Source organism: Microtus oregoni, unplaced genomic scaffold, assembly GCF_018167655.1.
Source record: "Microtus oregoni isolate MIOR12 unplaced genomic scaffold, Mior012 000017F_ref0000208, whole genome shotgun sequence".
NCBI lineage: Eukaryota > Metazoa > Chordata > Mammalia > Rodentia > Cricetidae > Microtus > Microtus oregoni.
In genome coordinates, this window is record NW_024543076.1 from 13,827,219 (window position 1) to 13,850,814 (window position 23,596).

A 23,596-nucleotide genomic window follows, 5' to 3' on the forward strand; every position below is an offset into this window, starting at 1 on the left:
GATGCTTCAGAAACCTTGAACCAGCTTATTTTCATGTAAAGCCATCTGGGAAAAATAATATACTGTGTGGCACACAACAGTTTGCAATGCCAACTTCATAAACCGATGTGTGATAGAGAGACGCAAAGATGGATGGCTGGACGAAGTGTTGCACAGAGAGAGAAGCAGAACGAGAGACGCAGTGGCTGTGACACATGGGAGCGTGGCTGTGGTGGACAAAGGAATATGTTGTTGCTGAGTAGGGCTGGCAGGGTGGGGTGCAGCAGGCTGCTGCCCAACCACACGGTCGCCCTGACTCGGAGCAACAACAAGAGATGAAGAAACATTAATTTTCTGGATTAAGAAAGACGTCCACGGTCCATGATGCTTCTGGTGGCCAAAGTGGTATCCATGGTCTCTGCTGCCCCTGTAGGGCATGTTGATGTGCTGCCCATGGTCCAATGCTGCCAACAGAGGTCATGTTGAGGTCTGAGGTCTGAGGTCTGAGGTCTGTGGTCTGTGGTCTGCGCTGCTGCCAGAGGCCGTGTGGGAGTCTATAATCCATGTTGCTGCCAGCTGCTATGGGCAAGAGAGCTTCTTTTGCTGTGCTATCAGTGGGTGCAGATTCATAAACGGAGAATGAGAGATATTAAAGGCATCTACAACAGCCCCCGCCCAAAAGAAACAATCCAGATGATGCAGACGGGAAGCTTTTGAAGAGAGTCCTTAAAAATCGAGATAAAGATGCTGGAGTGTAGATCTTCACAGTTGATGGCTTCTGGTGACGGGGCTGGGAAAGGACTCAGTTATCTTTCGGGGCTGACCACCGGGAGTCTGACCATGCTCCAGTAAATATATGGACAACACAAATTGGACTTGGTGTATTTTTTTTTCTTTTTGGGGGAGGGTGGACCTGGGAGGAATTGGAATCAAGTGGGATCACGGTGCGGTGTGTGAAATTCCCAAATCATTAATAAAAATGTGGGGGGGGGGGAGAATTTAAGAAATACCAAAAAAAAGCTCAGTATGCATACACCCCCGCAAAGATTAGTGCAGTAGACTTTGTGTTTTGTTTTTACTGATGGCTGTCCTGTGCCGTCAGTAAAATAGATCATCATTTGCCTGAACTCCACCCTGTGCCCAGCCTAGAATACACAGGACACTTTTCCTGCTTCAGTAGCCCTGACAACAGTAACGAGGTTAGCGCTTCCTTCCACAGATGGGATCTAAGTCAAGCGTGGTTTTACCTGCGAGACTACTAGAGAGTTTGCCTACCTGTGACCCAACAGAGGAAGCTGACTCCCTGACTAGGGACACAAAGGACCCACAGTGACTGCTCCCCTGTTCCCACCTGCTGTGCTTAGGCAGGTGGGTGTGCTGACAGCAGGTTTTAGCTGGAGATGCGGGTGTGATATGGCTAGCCTTGGGTTGTGGGGAGGACTAAAGGGAGACTCACCTACAATCCATGTCCACCAGAAAAAGCTGTGTGAATGTTAGACCTCAGTCTGGGCTGCTGCCTTTGACCCTTTGTGCTGTCCCAGCTGCTCTTCTCAGTGACGCAGTGGGAAACTGTGCAAAGGGCTTGAGTGTGCTGTGCGACTGCCATCGCTGGTCATCTTGTGGAATTCTTGCAAAGCTCCACTGCAGATCTTTCGATGCAAGCTGTGCTGTGCACTCAGGAGGAGGTAACTGTGTTATTGATTGTATTTTGTGTATGTGCATATGATGTATGTATTCTCTGTGTGAATCCGGGTGCATGTAACTAAACATGGTGCTAAAGAGGTAGCTGAGCGTTCTACATCTGGGTTGGAAGTCAGCAGGAAGAGAGTGACACTGTGCCTGGCTTGAGCTTTCAAAACCTCAAAGCCCAGCCCTAGTGACACACTTCCTTCAACAAGATCACATCTACTCAGACAAGACCACACCTCCTTATCTTTCTCAAGTAGCATCACTCCTTATGACCTAGCATTCAAATATATGAGCCTATGGCGGCCATTCTTATTCAAACCACCACAGTCCACTCCCTGGCTCCCATAGGCTTGTAGCCGTATGGTAATACAAAATACATTCAGTCCAACTTCGAAAGTCTCCATAGTCTATCACAGTCCCAACGCTGTTTAAATGTTCAAAGTTTAAAGTCTCTTCAGAGACTCATGGCAATCTCTTGCTCTAATCCTGAGGAAATATTGTATTGAAACAAGACAGAAAACCAGCTGGGCAAACTCCAAACTGCACCTCCATGTCTGAAGTCAAAACACTCTTCAGATCTCCAACTCCTTTCAGCTTTTCTATTACGACTCTTTGAGTTAACTAGACTTTGCCTTGAAAACTCTCGAGTGTTCTCAGATTATAAAAATAAAACGCATAGTTGGAGAGATGGCTGGGAGGTTGAGAGCATTCGCTGCTCTACCAGAGGACACGAGTTCAGTTCCCGGCACCCATGTTGGCATGTTGTGATTGCTGGTAACCCTGGCTCCAGGAGATTGGACATCCTTTTCTGGCTTCTGTAGGTGTCTACACGCGCGCACGCGCGCGCACGCGCGCGCGCACACACACACATTTTAAAAAATAGTAAATATTTAAAAAAATAAAATAAATAGAGTGGTTTCTGAGGTCGTGTTTTTGAACCATCCTGTCATGGATTGGAAGGTTCAGCTGTGAGAAAAACAATTTCCCTCTGAAACGCCATCACTTGGGTTTTAAAATCCAGGGGCAGGTCAGAGTTGTGCCTAAGAGCCACACAGAGGCTTTGGCTGGGCCAGAAAGCATAAGATTTAAGGTCGTAATTTTCCTGCTTCCATCATCCTCCCCCATCCCTGGAATAGAGCCGAGTCTTATTTAAACCTGATTTGATGGGTCACCGACTGCAGGCATTGCTCTTAGTGCCTCCCCTGTCCAGCTGCTGGACACCTGATGCCTTCTGGTCACAGGGTGCTGGGAGACCTATGAGAAAGGACTTCCGGACTCTGAGAGCATCTAGTAGGCGAAGCTGAGAGAGGAAGCTCAGTCTCCCACCAAGGTGAACCCAGATTTTCTTACTGAGAGAAATATCAAAGAAAGAAGGTTCAAGGTTAGTCTGCCACCCTGCCAAGAATGTCTGACCTGAAATTTGTGATTTCTTTGGGTTGTCTCCTGAAGACTCTCAAAGCTGAACTAATTAAATGTATTTTCCTTGTAGAAGTAATTTGACTGTGTAATAATTAGACTATGCGGACAGAAGTGACTATTTTTAAGTTGTTTAAAACTCTTGGGAATGGATATCTCCAGGATTCATTTTGGTCATATAATAAGAATTTAAGTTCAGTGTCATTCCTGTTAAAACTGGTAAAACTAGTTGCATTGGTTCACATTAAGAATCTGTCCTTGCAAAGATGTCGCAGAATTTTTTTTTACAGACTTAAGTTTCTTTTTTTTAGTTATCGTATGTATTTATATTTATGGGTGTTTTGTCTGCATGCATGTCTGCAAACCAGAAGAGGGAGTCAGAGCCCATGGGACTACAGACAGCTATAGTTGGTGTTGAGCCGCCATGTGGGTGCTGGGAATTGAACTCAGGACCTCTGGAAGAGCAGCCAGTGCTCGTAACTGCTGAGTCATCCCTCCAACCTGATGTGCCACAATTTTAATTTTGAATATAATTCATAGTAACTGATGTAATAATTTGGTATTTTTCATGTTTTATTATTGCCTATTGTTCATCTATGTGCAGAACTTAAAGCCTGGGCAATATGTGATTTAGAAGACACCCTTAGCTAGGAGATACCCATGAGTAACCTGAGCTAGGACGATTCTGCATGGGGCAGGAAATTCTGGGAACCTGCTCTCTACCTAACTCCACCTTACCTCAGAGAGTATCTTCCCGAAAACGCCTGATGGTCAGTGTGTGGTACCATGACAGTGAGAAAGAACCACAGAGCCTCCCTGATGGCCAGCCACACTTGTCATCACCCCCATCTCCACAAGGACTCCCGATCCCAGCCAGCTCTGCGCTGAAGCCGAGCACCACTGTGCTATGTGCTGTGAAATGCTGAGTGTCCCGCGCATGCCCGGGGCGGCCCTTTGGGCTCGTCACCTGCAGTTGGTAGATAAGGGACCCAGGCAGGATCACATGCTGAGAAAGACTTGGGAGTTAACGGGAGACTTTTGTTCAGATGTACTCTCGTCATGTTCAAGGGGTGCCTTCTCATAGCTGTGTGCTGTTGCCCACTGTGCAGGTTGTGCCGGATCCCCTATAAAGTCAGTAGCTACTGATGCCAACTCTGTTTAATATACAAGGGCATTAAGGCTTGGGCAGGAAGTCAGCTATGTAACCGGCCCAGATTTGAAGAACAGCTTGTGGGTACACTACTTAAAAGCACCCCTTTGCCTCCTTCTGTTTCCATCCTCCTCAGCCAACCTTGGCAGAGAAACTGGGTCTATCAGCCCTCTGCTAATGCGGTGTGGATAGTCTACACAGTTTAGGTCTCGGCATCTGCCTTTGCAGGAGATGGATGGTGTTAGCACGACATTACACCCCACTGTGTCAATGCTACTTTAACTTGATTTTCTGTTCACCCATATATGTGTGTGTGTGTGTCTGTTTGTATGTGTGGTTTTTCAAGACAGGATTTCTCGTGGAACAGTCCTGGCTTCTTCTGGAACTCCCTCTATAGACCAGACTAACCTCCAACTCACAGAGACTGCCTGCTTCCACCTCCCAAGTGCTGGGATTAAAGGTGTGCACCACCATCCATTTTAACTGGAATGGTATTTCCTCTACAGCATTCCTCAGGGGGCAGACACTTGCTTCAAGGCCTGAGGGGATCACAAACCAGGGAACGCAGGAGTCTCAGGGCTACCACTCAGCACCTCCCACTGTCAGTACACTGACTTCTGCTTTTACTGTGTGTTTTTCCAGAAATGGTTGCCTCTTGCTCTCTAGGCTTCTATCCCTTTCTAGAAGTCCCCAGCATATGCCTTCTTTAAACCTCTATGTGACAAGAAACACCCCCCATACATACCCCCCCACCACACAGTATTCTTCCTGCACCGCCTCCTGTAGTAACTCCATGAAGAGCTGTGTCTGTCAGCATGCATGCCCTTTTGCCTACCCTCATCCTCGCTGATCGCCTATATTGCTCTTTTTGGTCTCCTTTCTTGATGTTTAGACTTTATCGACACTCATGCCTGTTTGCATATATACATGTTATATACATACATACTTACATCATAGGCTAGCATTGCATGTGAGGGAAAGCATGTGATTCTCGTCTTCTTGAGATTCAGTGACCTCATTGGGTAGTGGTGATGGTGGTACTCACCTTTAATCCCAGCACTCAGAAGACAGAGGCAGGTAGATCTCTGAGTTTTATGCCAGCCTGGTCTACAGAGCACGTTCCAGAACAGCCAGGGCTACCCAGAGAAACCCTGTCTCACAAAACCGGGCGGGGATGGGGGCTTGGATGTCCTCACTCATTATTATACTCTCCAGATCTATCCATTTTCCTGCAAATTTCATGATATACCACCTCTGGGCATACAACCAAAGGACTACATATTCTACCACAGAGGCACATGAACATCTGTGTTTGTTGCTTCTGTATTCATGTTGGCAAGGAGGTGGACCAGTCTAGACGTCCATCAACAGATGAATGGATTAAAAAGTGGGCATAGTTTTTGAGGGGTCACTGCAATGTTATTTATTATTCGGGCATATGGAAAAAGAAGAGCGGGCGCTTGCTCTCTGGGAGGCTGTGATCCACCCAGGTAAACAGAGCGCTCATCTGCTCTGAGCACATCTGCTCCTGCACTAGGTGCAAGCTGCACACTTGTGATGACGTCACAGAGGAATGAGACATGACTGTGTATGCAAAGTCAGAGATCGAGAGGAGAGATACTGTGAACAGGAGGAAGGCTAAAGGATTGCCTGTGTCTGTAGGGGAACAGTCAAGGAGCAGAGTCTAAAACCCACTAGTATAATGACAGCTATCATTATAATAATTATTATAACAAATATAATCATAATAATTATTATTACTATTATTACTTGTGCTCGGGATCAGACTCAGGGCCTCAGTATACTAGACAAGTGTTACCACTAGGTTGTAGCATTCATCATTAATATTTTTAATCATTTAAAATTTTTTAGTATCTAATTTTGTATGTCTGGGTATTTTGCCTGTTTATATCATCTGTGCGTCATGTGCATTCAGTGCCCTCAGAGGTCAGAAGAAGACACTGGATCCCCTGGGACCGGAGTTACAGATGACTGTGAGCCACTGTGTGGGTGCTCTGAACCTGGGTCCTCTGCAAGAGCAGCCTTTCATAAACCAGCCTTCTCAGCACCCTCTCATTCTGCATCTTACACCCCAGAACCTTCTCTGACCAGGGCAGTCTCCTTTGAGGAGAGACAGAGGGAGAAGACTCTTTTTTTTTTTTTTTTTTTTTTTTTTGGTTTTTCGAGACAGGGTTTCTCTGTGGTTTTGGAGCCTGTCCTGGAACTAGCTCTTGTAGACCAGGCTGGTCTCGAACTCACAGAGATCCGCCTGCCTCTGCCTCCCGAGTGCTGGGATTAAAGGCGTGCGCCACCACCGCCCGGCTGGGAGAAGGCTCTTGAATCAAAAGGTAGAAAGAGGCTAGCAATTGTGACCCAACTGCCGTCCAAGTTGGTAAGTGCTAGCTAGCTACGGCAAAGTTTAAAATGCACATTGCTAGCCGGATGTCGGGGTGCACACCTGTGATCCTTATTGTGTGGGTGGCAGAGGAGGAGAATCGGAAGTGCAGGGCAATCCTTAGCTGTATAGTGAAATCAGGGTTAGTGTGCTATATGAGATCCAGAGAGAGAGAGAGAGAATATGAATTGGTTGATTCAAAATGAATGGCAGTGCTGCGATTGCTACCTACTATGAATTGGGCCATGGAAACCTGGAGAGCAGCCGGGTGATGGTGGTGCACGCCTTTAATCCCAGCACTCGGGAGGCAGAGGCAGGCGGATCTCTGTGAGTTCGAGACCAGCCTGTTCTACAGAGCTAGTTCCAGGACAGGCTCCAAAACCACAGAGAAACCCTGTCCCAAAAAAACCAAAAAAAAAAAAAAAAAAAAAAAAAAGAAGGAAAAGAAACCTGGACAGCAGAGGAAGATCAGGGAGTCTTCTGAGTGGAGGCCACCCTTGAATCAGAAATGGGAGAGAAGGGGAATTTGGGGATGGTCTACAGGGAATTAGAAGCAAAAATGGCACAAGCATTCTTTCAGATACTCTAAATATCGCTGCAGCCAAGCTGGGGAAGAGAATGCATGGCGGGGACTAGAGGGTGGGGCCAGGTCATTAGAGGTCTGTGCATCCCAGGACTTTAGAGGGGTGTACACCTGGGGGCTACTGACTAAGGAGACACATGACCCCGTGTATTCTATGAAAAGAGACACTAGTGGGCAAAGGAGTGGGTGGGACTGAGACAGGGAGCCCAGCAAGGTGAGTGATCGATGTGCAGGTTCAATCCTGTAACTAGCCGAGCCTCTGCCTTTATGTGAATGCTGTCCCATAACATTCTTTGACGAGAAACACGGATAAAGAAGTCCATAGACACAAACAAACTGGTTGGCATTGGGGTGGGGGCACTAGAGACAGGGCTCGGGATTAGCAAAGTGCACTCTGTGCAGGCATGGGGTCCCCAGTTTGGATCCCCAGGAGCCACCTATCTGCTGATGGTGGCAGGATGCCTCTGAGACCTCAGCTGGGGTGGCGTAGAGACAGGGGATGCTCGGGCCTTGCTGGCCAGCCAAACTGGTGCACTCCAGATTCAGTGAGAGACTTTGTCTCTTAAACTAAGGCAGAACGCAGGAAAGGAGACACTTGACACTGGTTCTGGCTTTCTCACGAGCACACACAGGTGTGCACACACACACTCACACTCACACACACCAGAGAAACTAGCACTGAAGGCCCAGCCACCACCTGTAGAGAGACAGGGTGAATGGCTGTGTGTCAGTTCTCGTCTGGTCCCTATCTTTGCCATCTTGGAGCAGATGGAAACAGAAGGCTTCGTTTTTCATCACCTCCTAACAGGGAGAGATCAGATAGGAGGGAGCACGTCTGTCAGAGGCACTCATCTGAGACCCAGACGGTGGACAGAGAACATGACTCCTGTTAACTCGGTGGCTTAGTCTTCCTGGGAGGCAAGTTTAGTATGTACCGGCAACTCCGTGTCCAGATTGTGTTTTCTTGAGTAGTTCTTCTTCTTTTTCTTCTTTTTAAAATTGAAGATACAGTTTAAGCCAAATTACACCCACTGTCTGAATCTTGAATATGAGTTTGGTCTGGCTTCTCTTTCTCCCTGGGTATCGACTCATTTAGGGAAGCAGATTTCCACATACAAGCTGAAGCCTGCGTTTTCTTATATTTTTGGTTGTGAGCTTAGCCTTTAATGGCCGAGCCATCTCTCCAGCCTGAAGCCTTCTACCTTTAGTCTTCACAGTGGGGCTTCAGAAAACACTCTCAGTGTCCAGTTAAAGACGCTGTCAGTGAGTGCCATATTCAGGAAGTGCTATCAGCAAAGACAGAGCCCAAGAGTCACCTGAGATGTCACCTAGTCACGGCTTATCTCTCTGAGCACAGCTGCCAGACCTGGTGCCGTGTGCCTACTCCTCCACCCAGAGAAGCGTGGCCCGCTAGCACACCTGTGCCTAAGGAAGCAGTCCTTTACAAATCTGCCTGCAGTAAATGGCCAAGCTGGAATTGAAGTCTGACTTCAAACCTTCTTCCTCATTTCCATCCTTTCCTCTTTCAAATCAGAGCATTTGGCGATTTACTGCAGGACGGAGTGAGGGGAGAATAGAACCTGAGGGAAATAGTTCAGATAAGGGAAACAGGTTGACAGAGGAAAGCCGGAGCCCCTTCTCAATGTGGGGACACAAGGAACGGAGGAGGTTTTGGAGCAAGGATGTTGGGAGGGAGCATTCAAGTAAAATGCCTGTTGGGTGGCTGGGTGTTTAAATAGAGATAGAGCTGCAGAAAAAGGGAACGAGGCTCAAGAAGTAGACTGGGAGAGATCTGTTCCTAGGCAGTAGAGAGGATGTGGGCAGCAGGGAGGAGAAGGAGGAGGAGGAGGAGGAGGAGGAGGGGGGGGAGGGGGAGGAGGAGGATGAGGAGGAGGAAGAAACAAGTGGAGAAGAGAACCAAGAACCTTTAGGACCTGCAACATCAGGGTCCCAGCAAGAGGTGAAAGAAAGACAGCCCCGGGGTAGTGGAAGGACAGATTGCCGCAGATGCTGAGGAGGGAGGATGATTGACCAGGGAAGGATGGTAGTAGTGGCCAGTGAGATGAAGGAATTGTACCAGGTGGGAGCTGGAAGGACATCATTGAGCGTGGCATTAGATCGGCATCAAAGCAGCTGCTGCACTGGGAAGGGCCAAACTACAGCTTCTCACAAGACTCAACCCTACCATGTGGTATGATTGGTTTTGGACTTCCCGGTGTCCCCTGAGTGAGATGCATGCCCTGCAGGCTTGTTTACAGACATTTCATGCATGGTGGCCAAACTTTGGAAGCAAACAAAATGTCCTTCAATGGAAAAATAGAGGAGCAAGCTGTGGTATATCCATACAATAGAATATTATTAACTGTTAAAAAAGGAATCAGCTATCAAACCACGAAAATACATGGGAAATGGACTTTAAATAGTTCCTGCTAGTATAAAGCCACCAATCTGAAAAAGTGACAGTGCTGCCTTGATGGAGGAAGGTCATTGGTTAAATAAAAAGAAACTGCTTGGCCCTCATTGGTTAGAAGATAGGTGGGAGGAGTAAACAGAACAGAATACTGGAAGGAAGAAGAAGTGAGCTCAGACTCCACAGCTCTCCTCTCGGGAGCAGACGCCTCAGAGAGACGCCATGCTCCCAGCTCCCAGGCAGACGCACGCGATGAAGGTCCAACCCAGGATGGACATAGGCTAGAATCTTTTCAGTAAGCGCACCTAGGGGCGCTACACAGATGATTAGAAATGGGCTAAATTAATATGTGAGAATTAGCCTAGAAGAGGCTAGATAGAAATGGGCCAAGCAGTGATTAAATGAATACAGTTTGTGTGTTGTTATTTTGGGCATAAGCTAGCCAGGCAGCTGGGGTGCTGGGGACGCAGCCCCGCTGCCCTTATTACTACACTGCCTGCTTCCAGCTGTGTGGCATTATGGGAAAGGCAAAGTTGTGCAGACCTTGATGGGCAGGGGAGAGCATGGGGCTTTTAGGGCAGTGGTGCTGTTCTGTGTAATATGTGAGTGGAAGATGGAAGTGTTGGGCATTGTCACCGTTTCCGCTGAGCTCCAGGACAGGAAAGGAGCTCTTTTGTAAACCATGGGCTGGCCTCAGATTCACAGAGATCTAGGCTCCAAAGACAGAATAACCGTACAAAGGAAATGGAGACAGAGAAAGGAACCCATGTGCACACCACCATGAGAGAGAGAGCCAGCCGGTTGTTGATGAGGGATGCCCGTGTTCCGAGGAGAGCGAGTATCACTCTCTCTGTCTTCTGCCAACATCCCACCCTGAGGCAGGGCAGCTTCCTTGACACGGTGTGAGAAAATGCCACCCCCTAATTTTCCCAGTGTCCTCTCTGATCATTGCCCTTGAATGATAACCGCTGATGGCAGCTGCCCCTTTTCTCCTTGTTCTTAATTTTTCGGTCCTTCAGACCACCCTACCTGCGCTAGCCAGCTGTTGCCTCGTCTCTCTCAGAACCCCCTCCAGCACTTTCCGAGTGGAAACTTGGCTGACCTCTTTTTCCTTACTCATCCAAGAAGAGGGATTTCTCTCCCAGTTTCTGCTGTTCCTTTTGCTGTTACATTTAAAAAAAATAAACACTTAGTACATCACACAGTCAATTTATTTATTTTTTAAAAAATATTTATTTATTTATTATGTATACAATATTCTGTCTGTGTGTATGCCTGCAGGCCAGAAGAGGGCACCAGACCTCATTCCAGATGGTTGTGAGCCACCATGTGGTTGCTGGGAATTGAACTCAGGACCTTTGGAAGAGCAGGCAGTGCTCTTAACCTCTGAGCCATCTCTCCAGCCCACACACAGTCAATTTAAAAAACAAAAATTGAACAAAGATTTTAAGGGATGCAATGTGATTGCATGCAAGGGGACATTCTTGGGAGGCTTTGTTTGTTTGGGCACTTTCCTGGTTTTTTTCTTGAGCATCTGTGGGTTTATCCAGGAGAGTTTGAAGGTGGCAGTTTGCAGTGACTTTTGTTCTAATAAACTGGATGGGTTGACGTCACTAAGGGCTGCCTCCAGCTTGGTAACTCTTCGGGTCCAAGGAGCTGTGGTCCTCCGCTGTGTGAGAAAGGAGAGAGGAGAATTGCATACCCTACTCCTATTATCTCTGAGGGCTAGAGCCATGGCCTGCTTCCTCTGGAACAGATTGTCTAGGTGTCCCGTCCTCTTGATCTATAGAATTCATGGACCCAGGCACAGTGAGAGGCACTGTATACAGTATGATGGGGACAGGGTTCCTGCTTGAGGTGCAGGAGGCCAGCCGGCACTATATAGCACTTTTCACAAGGGGTGCTGTAGAGTCCACTTGGGCCACCCTCACACCCCATAGACTGAAGTTTCTTCTAGGGCCCAGAAGGTTTAGATCAAGAGGATTCAGTTTCTCATGGAGTCCTTTCCCTCACCGCAGGTGGCTATTCTGTCCACATGTCCCGTGGCCTTTCAGCGAGGCGAGGGAGATCAAGGGAAAGAAAGTACATTTAACTCTTCCGATTTTTTGGAGTCTCTTCTATAGCAACAGCATCCCATCGGCTCAATGCTCCCCATTATTTTCTCATTAATTGACACTTATTTTCGGTGACAGTTACAGTGAGGCTTAAGGATTAGTCCATCACCAGAACCTGCAGAGACTGGCAGGTGGAGGATGGCATTTTGTTCGCCGTGGTAGACGGTGTCTGTGGGGATGGCAATGGGCTGAATTTTGAGCACAGGTCGTGTCATTTGTTATGCGACGGGCAAGCACAGCCCCAGTTGGGAGATGCTGGTGGTCTAGCCAGTAAGCAATCGTCCTTCAGGAGAAAAGCATGCCGGGCCAGCTACGGCTTTGCCCAATAGTACAGCTTTGGCCCACCAAGGTAATGATTTTTTTTTTGTTTTTTTGGTTTTTTATTTATTTATTTATTTTTAGTGGAGTCATGTGACACGGGTTTCCTGGACAATGTACATATGTCACCCAACTTATAGCAACAGCTTGTGTCTCCTGCCAAGGTGGCTCCTTGATTCAGTAACTGTCACATTCTGCCTGTCCTTGAAATGGCTCAAGAAATAATTGTCCCTCTTGTTCTGCAATGGTGGGGTGAGATGAGGCTTGCTAGGAGTGGCGTTTCTGCCCTGCTCTTTCCCCCTTTATACTAATCACCTTCTGTGAGCAGTACACCTGTCCCTGTACCTCTGTCCCTGTACACCTGCCCCTGTACACCTGTCCTTGTACACCTGCCCCTGTACACCTGCCCCTGTACCTCTGTCCCTCTACACCTGCCCCAGTACACCTGTTTCTATACACCTGCCCCTGTACACCTGCTCCTGTAACCTGTCCCTGTACACCTGTCCCTGTACACCTGTCCCTGTACACCTGTCCCTGTACCTCTGTCCCTGTACACCTGTCCCTGTACAACTGCCCTTGTACACCTGTCCCTGTACACCTGCCCTTGTACACCTGTCCCTGTACCTCTGTCCCTATACACCTGCACACCTGTTTCTGTACACCTGTCCCTGTACCTCTGTCCCTATACACCTGCACACCTGTTTCTGTACACCTGCCCCTGCACACCTGTTTCTGTACACCTGCCCCTGTACAGCTGTTTTTGTATACCTGCCCCTGTACAGCTGTTTCTGTACACCTGCCCCTGTACAGCTGTTTCTGTACACCTGCCCCGTACAGCTGTCCCTGTACACCTGCCCCTGTACACCTGCCCCTGTACACCTGTCCCTGTACACCTGCCCTTGTACACCTGTCCCTGTACCTCTGTCCCTATACACCTGCACACCTGTTTCTGTACACCTGCCCCTGTACAGCTGTTTCTGTACACCTGCCCTTGTACACCTGTCCCTGTACCTCTGTCCCTATACACCTGCACACCTGTTTCTGTACACCTGCCCCTGTACAGCTGTTTCTGTACACCTGCCCCTGTACAGCTGCCCCTGTACCTCTGTCCCTATACACCTGCACACCTGTTTCTGTACACCTGCCCCTGTACAGCTGTCCCTGTACCTCTGTCCCTATACACCTGTACACCTGTCCCTGTACACCTGCCCCTGTACACCTGTCCCTGTACCTCTGTCCCTATACACCTGCACACCTGTTTCTGTACACCTGCCCCTGTACACCTGCCCCTGCACACCTGTCCCTGTACACCTGCCCCTGTACACCTACCCCTGTACAGCTGTCCCTGTACCTCTGTTCCTGTGCTTATACTGAAGACCTCTGCTATGAGCATAGCTATTAGGAGGAGGAGAAACTGTTACAGATCTTTGAGACAATGGACTTTAAACTGGTTGCATTGGTCTGTTTCTGGCACCTGGTCTTTTGGGTCTTCATTGTGACCTAAGGGTGGCCCGGTATTGGTTTCTTCAAAGTCGGGATCCAGCTGTGTTCATCTTTGCTGTAATCTCACTTGGTCCTCAGTGGTGACTGCAGTAGGAAAGGAATGATTGGGTTTGGGTGAACTAAGATGAAAAACTATCTAGTCCAGAAGAAAAGGGGAAGATGCTGCTATCGTCTCCTGGCAATTGTTTCCCTGGTATATTTCCACATTTGTGCAGTGTGTAGGCCAGAGTCCATGGTCTCATCTTTCTGTGCCAAAAGACTGAAGCAGGATCCCAGCCCCATGGCCACAGGGGCTGCTGTCCTGGGGGGGGGGGGGGAGGGATAGGGAGAAGGTGTGGGGCAGAATGGCAGTCAGAAGTGTTGTTGACCAAGCTCTTCTCCTACCTCTAGAGCCACTGATCCTATTTTCACACAAACTCTCTACTGTCCTGGCTGCTGGTGCTTGAGGAAGTAGGCAGGGAGGCTCACCTGCGACGCCTAGAAAGGGGGCATCACGCATCATCTGCTTCAGAGGGGCCTCGGCCCTCCACCTCCCCACCCTGCTCCCTTGCGTGCACTGTGGAGGAGTTTCTGAGCAGACTGCGTTTACTGACATCTCAGTGGCCACCCTGCCAGACCCTGTCTGCTCTGCAGACGCCGCAGTCCCCGTACGGGACTCTGCTCCAGCAGCTGTGTCTGGGTTGCTGCGCAGGATGCCAGCATTTCTGCAGTCATATCCGTGAGGACAGTCGGTGATCCTCTCGCCCCTGCCTGTGGGCCCCTCTTCACGGCAGGCTGCAAACTTTGCTGCTTCATCATCGGCTTATCCATCTGAAGCGCTCGCCTTGGCTGGGAACGGCTCCCTGACTTGTCGGCAGGGCTACAGGTCCTCTGCTCCTAAGAGAGAGCGGTCTCACAGCAATCAGAACAGTGACAATAGAGCAGCATCTGGAGCCGAATGGATGCCTTAATAGTCTGGTGATGCAGCTAGCATCGCGGCCAAGGAGGCTAAGGAAGAAGGCTTATAATTGCTGTGGGTAAATCCCTGAGCCTCCGGAGCGGCAGCCCTGGGAAGCTTAGAATCCCACCAGGAGAGAATTGACAGCATTTCAGAAAGAACACGGAGGACAGCCCCATGTGTGAGTAATCCCTCCGGTGGGAAAAGCTAGTTATTCTAACTATGTGTGCTCTCCAACCACGGCTCTGATGGCCTGATCGCGGTGTGCTGCACAAAGCCTGGCTAGGACTTTTCTTAGAAGGGCTCGTTTAGAGGAGTTAGTGCATTGGGAGGAGACTAAACGTAGCGGCTTTCAGATATTGACTGGCACCGGGAGAGTTGGTTGTAAATCTGCAATAAAGCAGCAGAATCCAACCTCGTAGACTCTTTGCCGTGTGAAGCAAAACAGGAAAACAAACAACTATCGCCTCACAGGTAGAGCATCTGTGGAATCCTCTGACCCCGGTGATGAGACACAAAAGGAACTGCAGACTAGGGAGCAATGCATGCAGAAGGGATAGGGCTGGGAGGAAAGGAGGCAGGGGGTCCCTGGAGTCCGCCCCCACCTGCGTGTGTTGTGCTCTCTGTGGGCCGACTGTGTGGCTGCTTCCTTCCTGCCTGAAGACCCGGCAGCAAGTTTGCCTTTAAGCTTTTCCCTCTGGAGCACTGTGAGAATGCACACCGTGACAGAGGCTGTGATTGACAGCTGTGAGGCAGACAGACTCCCTTCCAGCAGCAAGGCTATCTTGAAGGATGACTACGGAATAGAAGAGGAGGCTGGGATTTAATGAGAGGCCAAAGGTGTGACAGCCAGGGCACCCAACAGGTTAGCAGTGAAGACTAACTCAGCCTGCAGGCTGGTCACACCCTTCTGTTTCCTTCCTCTCCTGGGTGCTCTCCAGCCCTCCCTACCTCTGCCTGCCTCCATCTGGCCTAGTTTGCTGGTTCCCAGACAGGGAGGAAAGCATCCTCTAACTCCACGCGAGGTCGTGAGGAGAAACAGGAAACAGAGCAGCCTCAGCACCTGCTGGCGTAGGTCCTCACAGTGAGGTGATCCCAGCATCGACACTGAGAATGACTTTGAGAAGTCCAAGCGTGAGGGGATGGTGTTAGCTGCAGATAGGAGCTGATAACCCAGGGTGGTGTTTCTGCCGCTGATCCTGCAGGCAGTTTCCTGTGCCAGCATGCTGGGGGGTGACAGGGCGTATCCAAGATCTGTTGTGAATGACCACTGTCCTGCAGGTGTAGTGGTGGTTTCCTGGGGCAGAGGTATAAAGGATTCTTATGTAGCTGCCACAGAAAAGCAAAAAATAAAATGGCATTGCTAGCTGGTCAATATTTTCTCACCAATGGGGTGTTTTGATTTGAAAACAAAACAGCGATGGTGGCTGGACTTGCAAAGGGCTCTTTACCCAGTTGTTATCTAAGCAGAGCTATCTCAGCCTGCAGCTGTAACCACAAGAACTTCTGGCTTTAGTTTCATTGTCTGGGGGGCGTCATCTGTTGCATGAGACCGGTGGCTGGGAGGGAGTAGTAATCCATTTAGCAGAAGCCGGTTGGGCCTTGTGTCTGTTGCTAAGGGGGCTGCATCGCTGTGGTTGTGGGGCTGGTGGCAGGGACCGTGCAGGTGAGAGGCTCACCTTTTCCAGCAGGCTTTGGAGTAGACCGGGTGGGACTCAGCAATGAGGATAGCTGTGTATGAAGTAGGCTGTCTCGGACTCAGATGTCCTGTGTGGGAAAGGTGCTGGAAGGGACAGGTGGAAATGGAGCCAAGTGCAGAGAGAGCAAACAGGTAGATGAAGGGAAGGGGGTGCAAAGGGGAGGGACTCGCAGGTGGGAGGGAGATCTTAGGGGAACTGGCGGCTAATGCCGTGCGTTTTCCTGCATTTGGCAAAGAGTGATGTTCTAGTATTTGACCCGAAGGAGCAGCAAATCGGAGCAATGTGTGTGAATGGAACACAGCCCACCTGCAGAAGAAGAAACAGTACACCCCATGTTGATAAAGACAATGCGTGTGTGTGTGTGTGCATGTGTGTGCGTGTGCGTGTGTGTATGTGTGTGTGCAGGCAGGAGATAAAGCCCCAAATATAGTCATGTGACTTTGGGCCCTTCCAAAGGCATTTCTAGCTGTTTCTCTCACTGCTGAGTCTTAACTCTGTACTTTCATTGGGCAGGGGATGTAACTTTGTGATAGCATACTTGCCTGGCATGTGACAGGCCCTGGGCTCGATGCCCAGCACAGGAAGGGAAATGCACATCTCAGGATCTCAGGGCCAACTAGCTGGGGCGCTGTGCTTCCTGGCATCACCCTCTCCAGACTTGTACTTCCGGTGACCTGGTGAGCAAGAGCAGACTGGGCTTGCCAGGTTTCTCTCTCTTTCCTGATTATCTTTTGCCCATATCTGGGGCAACAGATGGAGAACAACATGAAATGTGGTAATAAAGAATTGGGGGTAGGTAAGAATTATCGTTCTAAAATTACAGTGTTTACAACTGGCTAGATTTCTTATAATGAAATACCATTTCACTCCCTGCTGCTGTGGGAATGGAGTTGGTTGGTGTCTGTTCTGCATATGGGACTCTACCCCAGCCTCCCAAGGGTCATGTGAGCTGAGATAAAAGTGATCATCAAGTTACTGGAAGCACTTATGAAAGATGCCCGTAGATTCCTGAACACCAAAGCATGATCCAGTGTTGGGTTGAAGAGTGGACCTTTGCTGCAGCATTTTCTGCGGTATGGGGGCGGGGAGGGGCAGGGAGCAGGCAGGTGCAGGGGACTGAGCCCAGGGCTTCAGGCTTTGCTGCAAGTGCCTATACCTGTTGAGCCATCTCCGTGACAACTATAAACATATTTTAAAATGCAAAGACGTCCTTCCTCCCCCTCCTGCCGCAGAACTGAAGTCAGTACCCCGACTTGGCTTGTTCTAAGAATATGCCCACAGCTACTTGGTCCTTTCATGAAAGGAGAGCTTAAGTTTGTAGTTACTGCCTCCAGCCCACTGCACACCGGAAGGCTTTGTCCCCAGTGGTTTAGTGGCCATTGATTTTCCTCCAATTTAGCAAGGGCATGTGAGGTGTTTGTGGAGGAGGTGACCCTAAACGATAGTGCTAGAGCTGGCTGCACCTTTAGGGGCGTCATTTTCCTCACAAGGTGGAGTGTTTCATCATTTTGGAACTGGAGTCGGCCTGGGTCTGTTCTCAGAACTCCATCTGAGCTCCTGGCTCCAGAACTCAGAAGGCTGCACCATTTCCAGAAAGGAAAGGATGGAGAAAATCACGTGCACTGTGTGTGTGTGTGTGTGTGTGTATGTGTGTGTGTGTGTGTGTGTGTCGGGGCTTGGGGGGAGGTTTCCTCAAAGAGACACCCTGCCTACCATGGTCTCCGAGTGCCTGCTAGCCATGGTGGATTCACAGGAACCAGGTCCACAAGGCTAAGACTGGTCATTCACAGTACATGTTGTTATGTAAATGACCAGGAGGTGTGTAGGGAATCATATCAGGCCTCTTTTTTAAAGTTAAAAACAATTAATTACATCATTCTCCCCACCTTCCCTCCCTCCAGCCCTGTGTTATATCAGGCCTCCTTCTCCCTGGTAAAAATGCAACCTCCCAGCTCTGCCTATGCTGTGGAGAATGGTCCTGAGGAGGGAGGAAGTGGAGAGATTGACACACTCTGATCGCTGTGGAAACATGCTTTTGATGTCCTGTCTCTCTAGGTTCCCTCCCCTGTGCTGTGCACCCAGAAGAAAGCCCTGCGGTCAGCAGAGGTGTGTCTGTCTGTCCTTGTGTGCTGAGTGGCACTGATGGCCGCTTTGTTTTGTGACCCCCCCCCCCCAGGACCTGAAGATGGAGTAGTAACCAAGGCATGCCCCATGATTCTGAGCATCTTTCCCTGTGGACTCCAGTCCTAGCCAGAGGCTGCACGTGGAGCTGATCCCCTGCTTTCCTGAGAACCCCTTTCTCTACTGATTCATGAGCCAGCAGGATGCGGTCGCTGCGCTTTCAGAACGCCTGCTCATAGCTGCATACAAAGGCCAAGCGGAGAATGTGGTTCAGCTCATCAACAAGGGTGCCAAGGTAGCGGTTACCAAGGTAACAAGGAAAAATGCCATAGCGATTCTCTGGGAATAGCTCACCTCTGGTCTGCAGAACTGTTGTTTGGTTCATAGTCTTTAAAAGAACTGGCTTTGGTAAAGAGATGGAGGCTTGGGAAGAAACAGGAAGCATTGAAAACATTTCCGTTGTCATCTTTCAAATGGAGCGTTTGTAATTTGCATTTGACAGTCTTTAAAGTCACATGGGACTTTCCCCCATCTATCTTTATAGCCAGTAGGCAAGATATTTCTTTGGAGAAGTTCCTACACAGAGACTGACTAAACAGTGAGCTGGGGTGGGGTGAGGGTTGGTAATCATGTTAGGCAGGCCTTCTAGCAACGTAGACCAACCTTTGGTCAGGAAGCCCCTGCCCCTCGTCTCATTGTCCTTATCTGACAGATTGGACCAGATGACTGCCGTGTCTGTTGTGGGCACTGTTTTCATGTGGGCTTTGCATGACGTTGCTCATACGTCATCAACCAGCAATACAATGGCAGATCAGGGAACATTTGGTTGAAGGCGATTTTATAGCAAAATCCAAAGAAAAGTAGGTCCTGGCCAGGTGTGGTTGTGCCAGCATTAGGGAGGGAGAGGAACGTAAGTTTGAAGATAGCCTGGGCTACATAGATAGTATCAAAAATAAGCAAGAAATAAACCACAAAATGTGTCAGGCCCTGCGTAGTTGAAGTGCTGGTGCAAGCTTAATCCAGCTGCTGGTTGCTGTGAGGACTGTAAAGCCTCCTGGCGAATATTCTGTTCTCACCCTCATTTTGGAGATTAGGAAACTGAAGGCATAAATGCACCTTATATCCATGGTGCCCCAGTCTGAAGCTCTCCTGCCATCCACCCCAGAGAGAGAGCTGTGCAGATGGAGACATGGCCTTAGAGTTTCCTGTGGTATCGTCTGTTAATATCTCTTTCTCCTGGGCCGGATGTTGGTCATTTGTCCGTCTCAGTCACTCTGTGCATTTGGGTTCCTGCCCTTCGAGCACCCGGTGAGAGCTGTGCTCAGCAAGCTAGAGATGGAATTCACCAGGACCCAGCCGTGTGCGTGCTCTAGTCTTGGACTTCCTTCTGGGGAATAAATTTCTGTTATGGCAGCCTGAGCAATACAGCCATATTCTGATTTTAGAAAACTTTGTCGTCCGGTAAAAGACTATATATCCATTCACTATGTCCCTATCCCCAGCTCAGGCAACTATGAGTCTCCTTTTCATTTATGAGTCTTCTTTTCTTGGTTATTACATAGAAATGGAACTACATGCTGTCCTGGATAGTTTTATGCCAACTCGACACCAGCTAGAGTCATCAAAGGAGGGAACGTCTATTGGGATAATGCCTCCATACGATTGGGTTGTGGGCAAGTCTGTAGGGCATTTTCTTAATTAGTGCTTGATGGGGGAGGGCCTAGCCCATTGTGGTCCTGGGCTAGTGGTCCTGAGTTCTATAAGAAAGCAGGCTGAACAAGCCATGTGAGCAAGCCAGTCCCACCTCCTCCAAACACTCCTCCACAGCCTGTTCATCAGCTCCTACCTCCGAACTGTGCCCTGTTTGAGTTCCTGTCCTGATGTCCTTCAATAATGAATAGCAATATGGACGCATCAGCCAAATAAACCCCTTGCTTCCCCAACTTGCTTTTTGGTCATGGTGTTTTGTCTAAGCAATAGAAGCCCTAACTAGATGTGTGGCCTGTGGTGTCCTTCGTGATTTCGTTCATGGAGCATAGTATCAACAAGAGTCATTCATGTTGCAGTGAATGATATTTCATCCCTTTTTATGGCTGAATAGCAGCAACACACAGTAAGAACCAGTGGTTCCCTTATCTATATTACAGATATATAGATATTCCTTATCCATATATCTATACTTATCCCTTATGTAGATATAGATTTTATATTGTAATATCTATATTACAGAAGCCCCCATGGATGCCTGATACTACCAAGCCCCATGCCTACTATGTTATTTCCTATGTGCAGATGTTTATAATAGAGTTTAGGATATAAATTAGGCATGGTAAGGGAATGGCCACAATTAATGAAGTAGACCCCCCCACACACACACATCCTGTGTATAAAGGATCAGTACACTAAGATACAGTTGTCATTGTTGTGCATTGGCACCACTGAGCGAGATAACAATACCTTCAACACAGGCACCGCAACACCACCACAGTCTATCTGATGAACGAGGGACTGCGGGTAGGCAGGGTGGAGAGCATGGAGACACTGGACAAAGCAGGGATGCGTGTCCCTGGTGGGTGGAGAGAAACAGCATGAGCTTTCGTTGTGTGGCCCAGAACAGGATGCAATTTCAGACTTCAGAATTCTTTCTCTCTTGAATTTTCCCTTTGCCGTTCCAGACTGTGATTGACAATGGTTATTACACAGAGTGAGATGGTGGGTAGAGGAGGATCATTATACTGTCCTTCAGTCAGTGGACGTTTCCGGTTGGTTCTAGTTTAGGGCTATTATGAAAATGGCTGCCAAAGCCATGCTTTTGTGTGGGCAGAGTTTGCTTTTGTGTTGGTGAATATCAGGGAGGTTTGCTGAGTCACGTGATAAATCTGTTTAAGGCTCTAAGAAAATGCCATTCCTGTTTTCAAAGAGGGCTTACAATTTCACATTCCCACCAGAATGTTTGAGGGTCCTGTTTTCTACTTCTTCACCAATGCTTCCTATATTCTATTGTTTGTAGAGATGTCGAATCATTATTATAGCCTAGGCTGGCCTTGAATTCATGGCAGCCCTCTTGTTTTCCAAACTCGGGGACTACAGTTATAGCCACCGTTCCTGGTCACCATTTACTTTTAAATCCACTTTATCTTTGACTAATAACAGAGTTACATCCCAATAAGCCCATCATAAATTAAAAATACTGCAACGCTAAATGCATTTCTTGCATCTAACCTACTAGACATATCAGCTCAGTAACACTACGTACGTGTGGTATCCTCTGCCATCTTTCTGATCATGTGACTTGCTGTTGCTTGCCCAGCATCCCGAGAGGATGCCAGACTGCATATTTCTAGCCTTAAGGGGAAAAGTCAAGATTTAAAATGATTTCTCATGAGCATGTGTTACTTTTGTATCAGTGTGAGTTGTAAGTCAAATCCCCATAAACCAGGAGTCGTTTTCATATGTCTTTACCACAGTCAAACTTATGCACAAGGAATTTTAAAACTGTCCAAGTACAGTATCCTGTGCATGTGGGTGTTTTGCCTGCAAGCGTGTCTGTACTATTGCAGTGTTGGGTGTCTGTACACGGTGTCTGTGTACTACATTTTGTGCAGTGCCTACAGAGGCCAGAAGGGGGCATCAGATACCCTGGGAACTGGAGTTACAGATGTTTGTGAGCTGCCGTGTGGTGCTGGGAATTGAACCTGAGTCCTCTGGAAGTGCAGCCAGTGTTCTTAACCACCAGGTCATCTCTCCAGTGCCTGCTAGAGACCCTAAAAAAAAAAGCAGTCATAGTTCATGCTGCTCTACTTGAACTGAGGCATTTCCATTCCCTAAAGGGAACAAACCAAAGGCAGGGTTCTGGCTTCATCACAGGCAGGATTCTCGGATGCACCAGTAAGCGGACACGCTTTTTAAAAGAACCTACAGCCTGGACCCTCAGCTCATAGGGGTGCTCAGAATGATGACCAGAGAAAGAATCAGACATCCCCAAGTGTGTGGGAGCGTCTCGAGGGAGACGTGTGCTCAGGGGTCTTTACAGCTGGCATGTATATGATCCGGTGGCTTTCTAAGTTACATGGCTCAGAATATAATTGACAACAAGGCTTAAAGGCTGAAGATTTTTTCCTTTTGTAAGCAAACTGTGAGCTTTCTGGAAGGCGCTCTTGAGATTTGGAATGGGAGAAGAGCACTAAATTCCAGGGTGTGCATCATTTTGGCACTAGGCAAGCATTTTATTTACTGCCCTTGACACCCCTGTCTGCGATAGCTTTAGGAGACCGTGCCCTTGGTGGGCAGTTTGGCGCTGATTAGTGTCTGAGGTTTCCTGACTCTGCCAGCAGGACAGGAGAACAAGGTCTAGGACCAAGGGCCTCTCTCCCTTCCCATCGCCCCAGGATGTCTTCAGTCCTCTTGTTTCTCTTGAAGAAACACATCTCCTCCCTGTTTCCTTCCCACCCACTTGGTTCCACATTCTTAGAATATATGCATACTATTGATTGACCAGTTTAATTTTTAAAATTGAGTCAATTAAATTGTTTGCAATACTTACAAAAGAACAGGTTTGCATCTTAACTGTTTGTAGGAGGTGTGAGCTTCAGTGGTTCTTTGGAGTCACACCATGCCCAGCTGTTGCCAGCATTTACTTCCAGATCTTTTCCCACCTCTCCAAGTGGAAGCTATATGTCCCCGTTAAACGCTGACTCCCCAGTTCCACCCTGAGCACCTGGAACTCTCTTTTGTTTTGAGACAAGGTCTCACAATGTCTCTCTGACTGGCCTGGAACTATTTCACAGTGTGACTGTTTGGCCTTAAACTCGAAGCTGCTTTCCTGGCTATTTTTGTGGCCCATGATATTGCTTTAAGTGCTTCAGACCAAACCTGCATGTCCCCAGCTGGAGCCTGTCACTCTTCTTAGGGTCTCTTTTGTATTGAGTGGCACCCCTGCCTGTGATTCCATACCATCCTGTTTTCTTTTAGGTTCCCATTGTCCCTCAACTTGCCACCCTCTTAGTGGGCAGGCCACTCATCCTGCTTCCTGAATTTCTTCCTGATGTCTATAGTTGCCTATAGGAGATATTTTTTAGAGAACAGAAAGGTAGGATTAGCTGGGCGATGGTGGCGCACGCCTTTAATCCCAGCACTCGGGAGGCAGAGGTAGGCGGATCTCTGTGAGTTCGAGACCAGCCTGGTCTACAGAGCTAGTTCCAGGACAGGCTCCAAAGCCACAGAGAAACCCTGTCTCGAAAAACCAAAAAAAAAAAAAAAAAAAAAGTAAAAAAAAAAACAA

The 23,596-nt window shown here is 48.5% G+C and overlaps 1 protein-coding gene across 4 annotated transcripts in view; it reads left to right on the forward strand.

Annotated features, from left to right (window-relative positions):
• The window catches only part of Ankrd6 (ankyrin repeat domain 6), a 139,732-nt gene that overhangs the window by 70,432 nt on the left and 45,704 nt on the right, over positions 1–23,596 (forward strand). Inside the window, exons 1-2 of one of the 4 annotated variants that reach the window (XM_041667390.1) lie at positions 14,086–14,675; positions 18,371–18,625. In XM_041667390.1, coding sequence (XP_041523324.1) covers positions 18,506–18,625 — 120 coding nt within the window. In that variant the 5' untranslated portion in view covers positions 14,086–14,675; positions 18,371–18,505. Of the gene's footprint in view, positions 1–14,085; positions 14,676–14,943; positions 14,969–15,264; positions 15,360–18,370; positions 18,626–23,596 lie in introns of those variants that run through there. The other 3 variants (XM_041667392.1, XM_041667391.1, XM_041667389.1) reach the window with 3 other exon arrangements.